General features: G+C 42.2%; 1 protein-coding gene across 2 annotated transcripts in view; it reads left to right on the forward strand.

The window, feature by feature from the left end:
* The window catches only part of RRAGD (Ras related GTP binding D), a 37,106-nt gene that overhangs the window by 16,837 nt on the left and 7,821 nt on the right, over positions 1-12,448 (forward strand). For both annotated transcript variants that reach the window (XM_074990891.1, XM_074990892.1), the window contains exons 4-5: positions 1,208-1,322; positions 9,488-9,630. In XM_074990891.1, coding sequence (XP_074846992.1) covers positions 1,208-1,322; positions 9,488-9,630 — 258 coding nt within the window. The remainder of the gene's footprint in view (positions 1-1,207; positions 1,323-9,487; positions 9,631-12,448) is intronic.

Raw genomic sequence — 12,448 nt, forward strand, 5'->3', positions numbered from 1 at the left:
AGAGGCCTGGTTCCACAGACTACTTCGACATGCTCAGCTTATACCACCTGCTTAGGTGACCTTGACTGCAGGGATATTGACTGGTAGTTCAGCACATGTATAAATGATTTGCTGAGTTAGGTCCTGACCAGTAACCCATCATTTGTCATAGGAATGTGAGATAATCGATTATCCTCTTCTACAGACAGGGAAACGGAGGCACAGGAAGGCGAAATCTGAGGTTCTTAAAAGGGCCTACAGGAGTTCTATGCCCAGTTCCTACTAAGTTTCAAAAGACATTAGGTCTTTAGATATCTTTGAAGATGGGAGTCTTAGCTCCCCACGGCTTCGTTGAATCGATTCCCCTGCTCCAAACACTCCCCAGTGACTGGTCAGTGTATGCAGGGAGTCAGAGGCAGGGACAGGATTCATTTGTAGGTCACATTTCAGTAGCTCTTTCCTCTGGACCCTGCTGCCTCCATTTACATTTCACCTTCTTCTAGCACCAAACAACCATTTTGGGGCTTTTCCAAAAATGCCAGGCTTTGTAATGAGGAAGATGTTTTTGTGAAGAATATAAATTGTCTGTTTAAGGCAGCAGGAAGCTAGGGAGGTCCTTGTGTGGATTAACAAAAGACCAGCTAATGCTACCAGCCACCACCTAGACAGTAAAGTTCTACATCTTTATTTATTAATGAAGGTGTTTTAAATCAGACTATCAGTGACTTTTAAAGTATCATGGGCACTTGAACTGTACATGGGGGTCAAAAGATTAAATTTTGGCACTCTGCCTCTGGCAGGTTGCTGACCCCTGATTCATAGAGTAGCAAACCATTTTGGTGGCATTGTTAATTTGATCCCCACTGTTTTTCAAGTTGCAAAGCAGTACATAAAAGCTATGTAATATTGCTCTCCTGGTTAAGAAAAAATGCTTTCCAGAGGATATTAAATTCCATATATAGTAGTGCTTTGCAGTCTCTGTGGTTTCATGAATTCACATTGTGTACTGTCATGTTATATATAGTTCTGAAAATATATGCAGTTGTTTTAATGATTGGCTTCAGTTTGTCGAGGAGCTATGAGAAACATTATGCAGCTTCTTGATTGCGAGGGGGGAAATGCATAACTTCAAGAACTTTGTGTTTGAAAATATTTTACATGCTCATTGACAGATTCAGAATGTTCCTCTTATATAGCTAAAAGGAAAATATGGTGACATTTTTTCCAGCTTTTATCTGACAAGCATATATGATCATTCTATATTTGAAGCCTTTAGCAAAGTGGTACAGAAACTGATTCCACAGCTCCCAACCCTGGAAAACCTCCTTAACATCTTTATCTCAGTAAGTACTTTTGTGTACTTTCCAGATTTTTTTCATAGAACTGATGGGGTGGTAGAAAACTTGTGATTAGTTCTGTAACAATTCAGTCCTAACATTTTCTGAGTGCCTTTTTGAGAGAGACCATTTCAAATGAAGTCAGTAGGAGCTGAGGGTTTCTACCATATGTGCACTTTTGGGCCCAAATCCCTACAAAATATGCAAAACAATAGAGCTATTTTTCCCCTAAACTGAAAACATTTTGAGATTGTCAAATTATTTTTCAAGGTAGGTGGCACATAGAATGAGCAATCCCTCATCTGTTTAGCCATTGCTTTGAATTGACCTAGGTCTGTGTGGTATGTTTTTAAATAGCACTTGCTATTTTCATAAATGATAAGGCCAGAAGGGATCATTGTGATCATCTAGTCTCACCTGCTGCATAACACAGGACAAATCTCTTCCCTGGATTAATTCCTGTTAGAGCCGGAGCATATCTTTTAGAAAAACATCCAGTCTTGGTTTAAAAACTGCCAGTGATGATGAATCCACCATAGTCCTTGGTAAATTGTTCCAACAGTTAAACACTTTCACTCTTAAATTTGTCTTATTTCTCATTTGAATTAAAAACAAAAAGCAGTCAAGTAGCACTTTAAATACTAACAAAATAGTTCATTAGGTGAGCTTTCGTCGGACAGACCCACTTCTTCAGACCATAGCCAGACCAGAACAGACTCAATATTTAAGGCACAGAGAACCAAAAATAGTAATCAAGGTGGACAAATCAGGGAAAAAAAAATGATCAAGGTGAGCAAATCCAGAGAGTAGAGGGGCAGAAAGGGGGAGGGGGAAGGTCAAGAATTAAATTAAGCCAAGTATGCAAACGGCCCCTATAGTGACCCAGAAAATTCCCATCCCGGTTCAAACCAAATGTTAATGTGTACAGGGCAAAGTAATTGGAGCTATAGTAATGAACAGACTTGTCAGACACACAGATGAGCATAAGTTATTGGGGAAGGGTGAGCGAGGTTTTTATAAAGGAAAATCAAGCCTTGCTAACCTACTAAAATTATTGAGGGGGTCAACAAGCATGTGGATAGGGGGAATCCAGTGGATATGGTGTACTTTGATTTCCAGAAAGCTATTGACAAGACCTTTCATCAAAAGTTCTTAAGCAAAGTAAGCTACTAGGAGATAAGAGGAAAGATCCTCTTGTTGATTGGTAACTAGCTAAAAGATAGGAAACCAAAAGTAGGAATCAGAGGTCAGTTTTCAGAATGGTGAGAAGTCAATAGTAGTTCCTCCAAAGGTCTGTAATGGAGCCAATCCTATTCAACAGTGATATTGAGAAAGGGGTAATCAGTGAGGTGGCAAATTTGCAGATGATATAGAATTGCTCAAGATAATCAAGTCCACTGCAAACAGCTTCAAAAGGGTGTGACAGAACTGGGTGAGTGGACCACAAAATCGCAGATGATATTAAATGCAGATATCTAAAAGTAATGCATGTTGGAAAACTTAATCGCAACTATAGACCTAAAACAAGGGGTCTAAATTAGCTGTCACTACTCGAGAGAGATTTTAGAGTCATTGTGAATAGTTTCCTGAAAACATCCACTCAAAATGTGCAGCAGCAGCCAAAAAGCAAATAAACGTTGAGAATCATTATGAAAGGGATATATAAGACAGAGAATGTCATATTTCCCCATTATAAATCCCTATCTTGAGTACTGTATGTATGCTGATGTGGTCACCCTAGCTACGTCTACACGTGAACGCTACATCGAAATAGTCTATTTCGATGAATAACATCTACACGTCCTCCAGGGCTGGCAACGTCGACGTTCAACATCGACGTTGCGCAGCACCACATCGAACTAGGCGCTGCAAGGGAACGTCTACACGCCACAGTAGCACACATCGAAATAAGGGTGCCAGGCACAGCTGCAGACAGGGTCACAGGGCGGACTCAACAGCAAGCTGCTCCCTTAAAGGGCCCCTCCCAGACACAGTTGCACTAAACAACACAAGATCCACAGAGCCGACAACTGGTTGCAGACCCTGTGCATGCAGCATGGATCCCCAGCTGCAGCAGCAGCAGCCAGAAGCCCTGGGCTAAGGGCTGCTGCCCACGGTGACCATAGAGCCCCGCAGGGGCTGGAGAGAGAGCGTCTCTCAACCCCTCAGCTGATGGCCACCATGGCGGACCCCTCAATTTCGATGTTGTGGGACGCGCAACGACTACACGGTCCCTACTTCAACGTTGAATGTCGAAGTAGGGCGCTATTCCCATCCCCTCATGGGGTTAGCGGCTTCGACATCTCGCCGCTTAACGTCGATGTTAACATCGAAATAGCGCCCAACATGTGTAGCCGTGACGGGCGCTATTTCGAAGTTAGTGCCGCTACTTCGAAGTAGCGTGCACGTGTAGACACGGCTCCTGTGTCAAAAAGAATATATTCGAATCGGAGAAAGTTCAGAAAAGGGCAACAGAATGATTAGAGGTATGAAATGGCTGCCATCTGAAGTGAGATTAATAAGACTCGGATTTGTCATTTTAAAAAAGAGACAAGTAAGGTGGGGATATGATAGAGGTTTATAAAATCATGGCAGGTATTGAAAAAGTAGATATGGGAAGAAGTAATGAACTTGTCCTTTACACAAGATGTAGGGCTTACCAAATGAAATTAATAGGAATCAGGTTTAAAACCAACAAAATAAAGTATTTCTTTACAGAATGGACAGTCAACCTGTGGAACTCCCTGACAGAGGATAATGTGCAGGCCAAGACTTTAGCTGGGTTCAAAAAAGAGCTTGATAAATTCATGGCACATAGGTTTATCTGTTGATGGCAGGTAGTGTAGGCAAGGAAAAGCATTGCCTTCCCAAAACTGCCTATGCTTCCCACCACTGAGGAAGGCTGGGCCTGCGTTGTGGCACCCTTAGTCCTTCAGTCAGCCAGGAAGCATCAGGAATGTGGTTTGGTGGGGCTTGGCTCCACGAGGGGTGGGGAATGGAACGTTGCCAAAAGAGTGGGGCCTCAGGCAGAGAATGGGTGATGCCTGAGGGTGGAAGGGGTGGAGCTGGGGCTTGTCTTCCCTAGCTGGGTCTTCATCTACCACCAAAGAGCTATTAGCCAGGAGGAGCAGCTTCTGTTTTGGTGAGGGCTGGGAATGGGTGACAGGGGATGGCTCCCTGGGTGACTACCTGTTCTGTCCATTCCCTGTGAAGCACTGCAGTTGGCTACTATCAGAAGACAGGGTATTGGACTAAACCGGCCTTTGGTTTGAGTCAGTATGCCCTTCTTATCGTCTTCAGCGTTGTAGGCCTTTGCTATATTCATATCCATCCTTTTGAGCCTCAGTCATAGGGATGCTTGTTTGTTTTTTTGGCAGGTAATGGCTTTATGTTGTTTAAATCAGTGTGTCCCCTAGAACAGTACTCCGCAACCTTTTATCACCTCACTGCACGCTTCAGCACTCATCATATGTAATCCAATCCCCTACCTCTAACCCAGAGCCAGCCATCCCTAGCTCCCTACTATCACCCAATCCCCCTCCCCACCTCCAAATTCAGGCACCCCCAGTCCTCTCCCTGCTGTAATGTGATGCTAGCGACTCACCAGCATCACGCTACCACCGCCCCAGCGGGGCACATGTGCAGAGCAACTAACAGCACTCACGGTTCTGAGGCGTACTATGTGCTGCTTCATGGCACACCAGTGTGCCACAGCACACTGGTTGAGGAGCACTGCCCTAGAATTTGTTTGTGCCAGGGGAGATGAACATCAATATCTTTTGAATTAAAATAAAGCCAAAACTTACTTTTGTTGTTCATATTGGACTTTTTTGTTTAAATCTGACATTTTCAACTTAAGTACAGCTGGATGAAAACATGTCGTAGGCCTGACTATGGAATGAGTTATGATATTCCTTAAATGCCATATATTTAGCAACTAATCCTACTTCCCCCGCTGCAATTAGAGAACAGATACATAATTTCTTACAGTTTCTTGATTCTGTCAAGTAAGGCGTTCTGCCTCATGGGGGAGAAGGCAGAAAGCTGTTGACAAAAGTGCCGAGTTCTCTTTGACAGTATTTTGACAGAATGCGTTTTTTAGTGTGGACGCTCTGCAAGTTTTGTTGACAAAACTCTCCAGTGTAGACATAGCTTGTGAATTACTCAGCTATACTGAGCAGTCATGGGAAAAATCTCAGTTCCAGGGCATTCTAAGGGGCAGTTACTGCCAACACTCACTACTGGATATAATCCCTGTGAGCCGTTGCATTGAAGACAATGGAACTATTGCCAGGCATAGTGTTTGCTAGGCAATTTGGAGCAAGGAGTATATCTTCCTCTGTATGGAAAACAATTAGTATGATGTAGATTGTAATACTAGCTATCTAATAAACGATTGTAAGGATTGTGTCCGAAATAACTTGTGCATGCTTAGATCCTGAGTCTGGTGCTATTGGAGTCAACATGAAGTTTCTAACAGCGGAGCAAGGAGTGGGAGCAAGTATTTGCTTCTGTTCTCCCCTGAACACTTGGGAGGAAGTACGAACAATACATGTGTTTTAAATACCATAATCCTTAATGTGATGGGAGCATGCTGGCAGTGTCTTATTTAATTTTCAAGCAGTGTGCTAAACACTTGGTAAAATTGCAAAGATAAACATGAATTTCTAATATGCCAAGTTCAGTGGTTTTGTTTCATTCTTGCAACCTAATTGACATATACCATAAATATGTGCTATATTCTGATGAATATGAGTAAAACTATCAAGCACCTAAATGGAATTTCCGAAATAGAATTGTGTGCAGTGCATCTCATACACCCACCAGAGTGGGCTGAAGAGTGTTTCGCTGCTGTGTGGACATCTGGGTTCAGGATGGAGTCTGACTTGTAGAAGCCTGCGCTTTGGATGGGTCCCAGCGCTCCAGCTCCAACCCAAGCCCAGAATTCTGCACTGCAGTGGAGCAGCCCTGTGGTCCAAGTCCAGTGATGGTCACAAATGGGAGATGGCTGGCCTGGGCCAACCTCAGATTTTTCTTTTGCATGTAAATGTACCCCTAGGCACTTGGGAGCTGAAGTGTGAGTTGAAGTCTGTGAAATGTAGGCCCTTAAAAGCTACTTAAGCACTTTTCAAAATTGTATCCAATATCTATGAATTTTAAAAGTAAATATGCTCCAGTTTTACAAAAATTAATTTTGTCAAACCCAATGTCTACATAAAGAGATGTACATTTTGCCAAACCAAAACTTAGTTTGGTGGATCTTTCACTTCAAAATACATCACGCGGATACATTTTTTTGGCTCTGACACCTGCTAATGAAAGTAAATTCTTCTTAGGAAACTTTAAAGCTAAAAAAAGACTAAAATTGATTTTTAAATCGTTTCTCTACAGTAGATTTGCACTGGTGATTTTAATCACCTTGGTTTAAATCTCTTCACCCTAGTTTCACCCTTTAAATCCAGTGCAGCTGGATATTATCTCTTCCTCCCATTTCTTTTTCCTTCTTCTTTATCATCACTCTCTCAAATTTGTTTAACCTGATTACTTTTAATGTGTGTTTATGTTTTTGGATATAGTTAGAAATGGTTTTATGTTGTACAATTCCCTTGCTTGTCATGAAATGTTTTGGAGTTCTCTGAAAATAATAAATAAATCTGATTTAGAGGAGAGCCCAAACTAGAATCACAGATGCAAGTCCCTGAAATTTCAGACTTTTTTTTTTTAAGGTACAACAAACTTGACTCGCTTACTCAAAAGCAAAACAGTACATAGGGCTCAATTCCATCAATGCCTGCTTGTATTGTGTTTTTTTTTTTCCCCCCCACAAAATGACAATCCTGAGATAATGATATTTCAGTCATTCTTCATACACTTTCCCAAAAATTAACAGAATGCTGGTACTCTGTGCTCTTCCAGTTATTGTTACTTAGGAGATTTCAGGGTATTGTCAGGTAAGGTGCAGTAACAAGTCTAATACATAATGACATTGATCCTTCTTTTCATATTTTCAGACTTTTTTCTCTGTATATTTACATGTGTACCCATTTTTTCTACTGTCCCTAATTTCATCTGAGCAGTTTCATCTTTCCTTTTGAATTCTTTCATCAGTCCTCATCTTTCTCCACTAATGGTATACTGAGATATGAAAAAGCATGTTTTTCAAAATCATATATTTTGACTATATTGAATATGCCATCTTAGATGATAAAACTCTGAAGAATTTAAACATCTATTTTGCATTTATCAGTGATTTTTTCTTCTCTGTATTGCTCATACTTACAAATAACAGATTAGTAATTTTCTTCTTTATAGAACTTTTCTAGTCTTTTTCATATACAGCTCAATGAAACTGTAACATTTGAGTTTCAAACACTCACTGACATTAAAATCCTGTGTTTTGTAACTTGTAAAACTTGAATTTTTGAATAAATTTGATATCTGCTGAAGTACATAAGGCATTTTTGTGTCAAAATGAATCTTTTTTTTCAGTTTAAATTATGCTGATGTCATTTTGTTCAGATATGACAACCAAAAATTTTTTCTTAGGCTTTGCAGAATAATAAAATACCAAGATTACATAGTTTTTAAATATCAATAATCCATTACTAGAGGGTGTTAGTAAGAACAATCTATGAAGTAGGTTTTACCATTAAAATAAAGAAGTTCTTTACCATTAAAATAAAGAAGTTACATATTACTGGTGGGAATTCCCAGGATTAGTTCCTTTAAAATTGAGTTGCCCAAAGTGTTATGTACTAAACAATCACCTGGGCTGAAATCCCTTAATTCCTGGAAATGGATGAAAGGTGTCTGGAAGATTACTTTAATCTTGTTTGTTAAATAGCTTGAAGGAAAACAAGAAAAAAACCCAGTACTGCATGAAATGTTTAACTCAGTTTGTCTGAACTATAAAACTGTTCATCAGAGGTTTCCAAGGCTGCTTGTGGATTTACAGAATAGTTGTAACAACAGGTCAGACCCCGTAGTAAGAAGAAAGTCCACTTATGGGTGCTGCCTAGCTGAAATTTCTTTGATTGGCAAGTCTTGAAAAATTGCTCCTCCTCCTGGATGTTTCTTTTCTGGGGAGCACTTGGCAGTTTTGGCATGATCCCCAATAAAAATTTGCCCTATGTTTCAGCTACTGGTGCATTTTTTTTTTTTTTTTTTTGTAAACAGAGCTTTTGTTTGCCCAGGAGCATAATTCTGCATGAAACCCAGGCAAGCTGCACTGACACAAATTGTGGCTTACAGCAGTTTGTTTAATCTAAACTAGAAGTTTGCATGATGCTCCATGTGCTGAAAACAAGGCAAATCCCCAGGATAGACCAAGCCTTAATTAGCATGTCAGAGAAATGGAAGCAGGGCTGTCACCAACCTAGCATTAGCATTATTGTCACTATCATGGCTGTTACCACCACTTCCATAATTTGGAACCTAAAAATTCATGATCAGACCTCTGGTTCTTAAGATGTTCTGGGCAACCAAGATGAGGAGGGGAATCCAAATGACTTTGCAATCTTTGTGGTTGTATTCTGAACACCACTTTGAGGAAGTAACTGTGGTTCTTGCTGTCCTATCTCAGTGTGTCAGTTCTCTGTCCCCTGCACCTTGTTCCTCCAATATCTTTACTGTCTCCCATTTTGCTTTTTGTCATAGCCAGTCAGAACAAATTTGTATGTGTGGCAATACTCTGGCCAATGTAGCAAGCTAAAAACAAGACCCAAGCCTGTTCTAAAATATTTCCCTCCTACGTACTGGCCAGTGGAAAATAAGAGCAACCTACCCAAATATTTTCCAGAACTGGGGAAGAAAAGTCCAGGGTTCTGGAGGGGCTGACTAGGTATTGTGCTTTCTGTCATCGAGAGAAGCTGCATTCGCCATTCTTTTTTCTATTCTGTTTCCCCATGAGTCTCAAAGAGGATTGAACTATGAACTCTTAAGTTGATTTGGTCTCACCTCCAGTGTTTTATACAGACCAGCATAATTAGGTCCTGACTGAACCTCTGAGCATGACCATATTATACATGTGGAACTACTTTAATGTATGGTGAATATAATTGTATATTGATTTTCACTTGTACTTTCTGTCTGTGTGGTAGGGGTGAGATATACAAGCTTGGTATTATTTGCAGAGATGGATACCTTTAAAGAAGATTTTTCTTTGTTTATAGAATTCTGGGATTGAGAAAGCATTTCTGTTTGATGTAGTCAGTAAAATCTATATTGCAACAGACAGTACTCCAGTGGATATGCAGACTTATGAGCTCTGCTGTGATATGATAGATGTTGTTATTGATATTTCTTGCATCTATGGGTAAGTAGATTGTTGTAAACCATGCTTGTTAATCTTCTTTAGCCATCTTATTAAGCTAGAGTATATTATATAGTAACTAAAATTTGAATGACCTATAGCTTGAAATGACTTTGAAACATTGCAAATTTATAGGTAACACAGTACAGTATGAAGAAGTAATTGGGAAATCACCACATGTATGCCAAATACAATTAATGTCATGGAGATTTTTAAAATGCTATGATACTAGCTAGGGTCATACAAATTCTTGGTTCATTTTGGTCAATTTCATAGTTACAGGATTTAAAAAATAATCAGTTTCATAGTTTCAGATATATACATCTGAAATTTCATGGTGTTAGAACCATAGGGGTCCCAACCCAAAAGATGGGTGTGGGACAGTGGGGCCTACAGCCTCTGTGGGGCAAGGTGTTGGGAGGCCAGGCTCCATGCCCTGGAAGGGGTGGAGCCGTTGGTGGAAGGGGCAAGACCTAAGGGCAGTCAACCCTTAGCGTTGCGCAGAGCATGGTATTGCTCCCTTCAGAAGCTGCATGGAGTGACCCTCCTGCAGTGTTTCAGAGGGGCCCAGAGCTCCCATCACTACTGGGGCAGCAGAAACTGCAGGGAGCTCTGGGCCTCTTTGAGACACCTAGCCTCTATGCAGTTTCCCCCCTTGCTGTCCCCACTGTCTGCAGGCCTGCTCTGGGGACATCACAAGGTGGCTGGGGGAGCTGCGGTATTGCCACCCTGGGCAGGAGGTGGCGCACCTGGCTCTTTCCCTTCTGTCCATGCCCTCCCTTGTGGCCACAGACCCTCTGTCCTCACCTGCATCTAGAGCTCCAGACCTATGCCTTCCCCTGCAGTATGAGCCCCAAGACTCAGGTATCCCCTCATCCAGAGGGGATGGCACAGAGTCCCCTCTTTCTGCCCACAGGAGAGCTAGGCTGGTCAAAGGCCTAGTTCCCTCCCCACCTGTCCAGAGGAGCCCCATGCAGGTTTCTCCACTAGCAGTGCGCTTGTGTGGTCGGTCAGGTGAGATTCAAATGCTGCCCAGCTGATCAGCGGAGACTCCACAGCTAGATGTTATTTCTGTAGGTGGTGCAGATGTGCACGTCTCGGTGCAGGCAGAAAAAATGACTCCACCCGTGGATGGAAAAGATTAAAGGGAACATTGGTCCTGAGCCAGCTGCAGCTGTGCCTCCCTTCGCCAGACCCTAAGCTACCTCAGGGAAGAGTGGCTCTCCCAGAAGATGGTTTTATTTTGCCCTATGCAGGTTACACGGTCTCTGAGGAGGCAGAATTTGCTGTTTGACTTCTTGGGTTCATCTCTAATTGCCCAGGACTCCAGGGAGATAACCAATAAACCCAGGAACCTCAATAACACATACCCCCTACTCAGACACCCCAGAACCTGTATGGGGCAGAATCAAAAACTTATCCCCAAAACCCTTTAACTGAGGGTTTGCCGGCTGCAGCAGTGCCAGGGGAGGAGTCTCCCCAGCCTATGATATCCATCATCTCTCCTTGCCACCCATTCTTCTGGACTGCTGATGAAGGTGCTGCCTTCAGAGCTGGCAGATTGAGAGTAGTAGGCAGTACAGGCAGGAGGGTTACTTGAGAGGTGGGTGGTGATCACATTTTGGGGAGAGGAGGGAACAGGGCCAGCCTTAAAGAAATGTGACTGCCCATGGGCCTGTGGTCAAGGGGCACTGTGGGTGCCCCGCTCTCTAGCCCCAGGGTCCATTTATCGACCACAGTCTGGGGGAGAAGGGAGGCAATAAGGCTCAGAACTTACCCCCAGGGCTGGATTAATTCTTCTGGGGTCCCAGGGCTAGTAGATTTTGTAGGGCCATCCAGAGGCTCTGAGGAGGGGCCAAAAATGAGGGATTCAGTGTGTGTGAGTGGTAGGGAGGCAAAATTTTCAGCCAATGAAAGCAACGGGGGTGATGCCTGCAGGGAGCCCTTCTCTGCAGTGCACAGAGCTGCTTCCTCACCTACTACCAAGCAGAGCCAGTGTATCGGATCCGGCCTGTGGCTTACCTTGATCAGCCCCATGAGGGTTCAGACTCTGCCCTTCACTTTCTCTGGCAGCAGAGAGCTGGCGCCAGCACTCCAGCCATGGTACCACCTTTGGCAGGAGCCAGATCAAGGCAAGCCACAGACTAGGGCCATAGATTCTCCAGCCCTGCAGTAAATCTTTTAAGGTACCTGTAGCAGTTTGATCCTGAGACGTGGAATATCCATTGTTCCCATTGAGGTCAGGCTTATAGTTAGGTAGAAATAGGGCATCCCGCATAACAGCCCTCTGCAGGCTAAACTATAAAAATACTCAAGAGTGTGTGATGGTCTTTGGTGCCTGTAGATACTGCGAGAGTGACTTCAGTGATAAGAAGTGGGCTAAGCTCTTTCTAAAGATAATTCTATTTTAAAGGTAGCAATTGAATCATTTGCCTGGCTCTCCAAGTTTTACAGTTCTGTTAAATGTACAAGGCATAGTTTTGTCTGATGTACAGTAGACATTAGATTTTTTTTTTTTTTTTTAAATAGAGACAAATTGTAGAATGTTCTTACAGTTGGTATTTCATTACAGACTGCACAAAGTCAGATGCTCCACTAATCTTACAAAAGTCCATGCCTTACAGATGCATGCAATAATTAGGGATCAATTTCTGTGACATATTTTAAGGAAAACACTGGTGCTATGTATATCAGAAATAAACAGATCTAATTTGTTATTTTTGTACACCATTAGCGGGCATGGCACTTTATATATTTGTGCAAAATTAAAAATTTCTATATTTCCTCTTACTGAGATACAGTACAGTTTAGCGTTACAAAG

This window comes from Carettochelys insculpta, chromosome 3 (assembly GCF_033958435.1).
Source record: "Carettochelys insculpta isolate YL-2023 chromosome 3, ASM3395843v1, whole genome shotgun sequence".
NCBI lineage: Eukaryota > Metazoa > Chordata > Testudines > Carettochelyidae > Carettochelys > Carettochelys insculpta.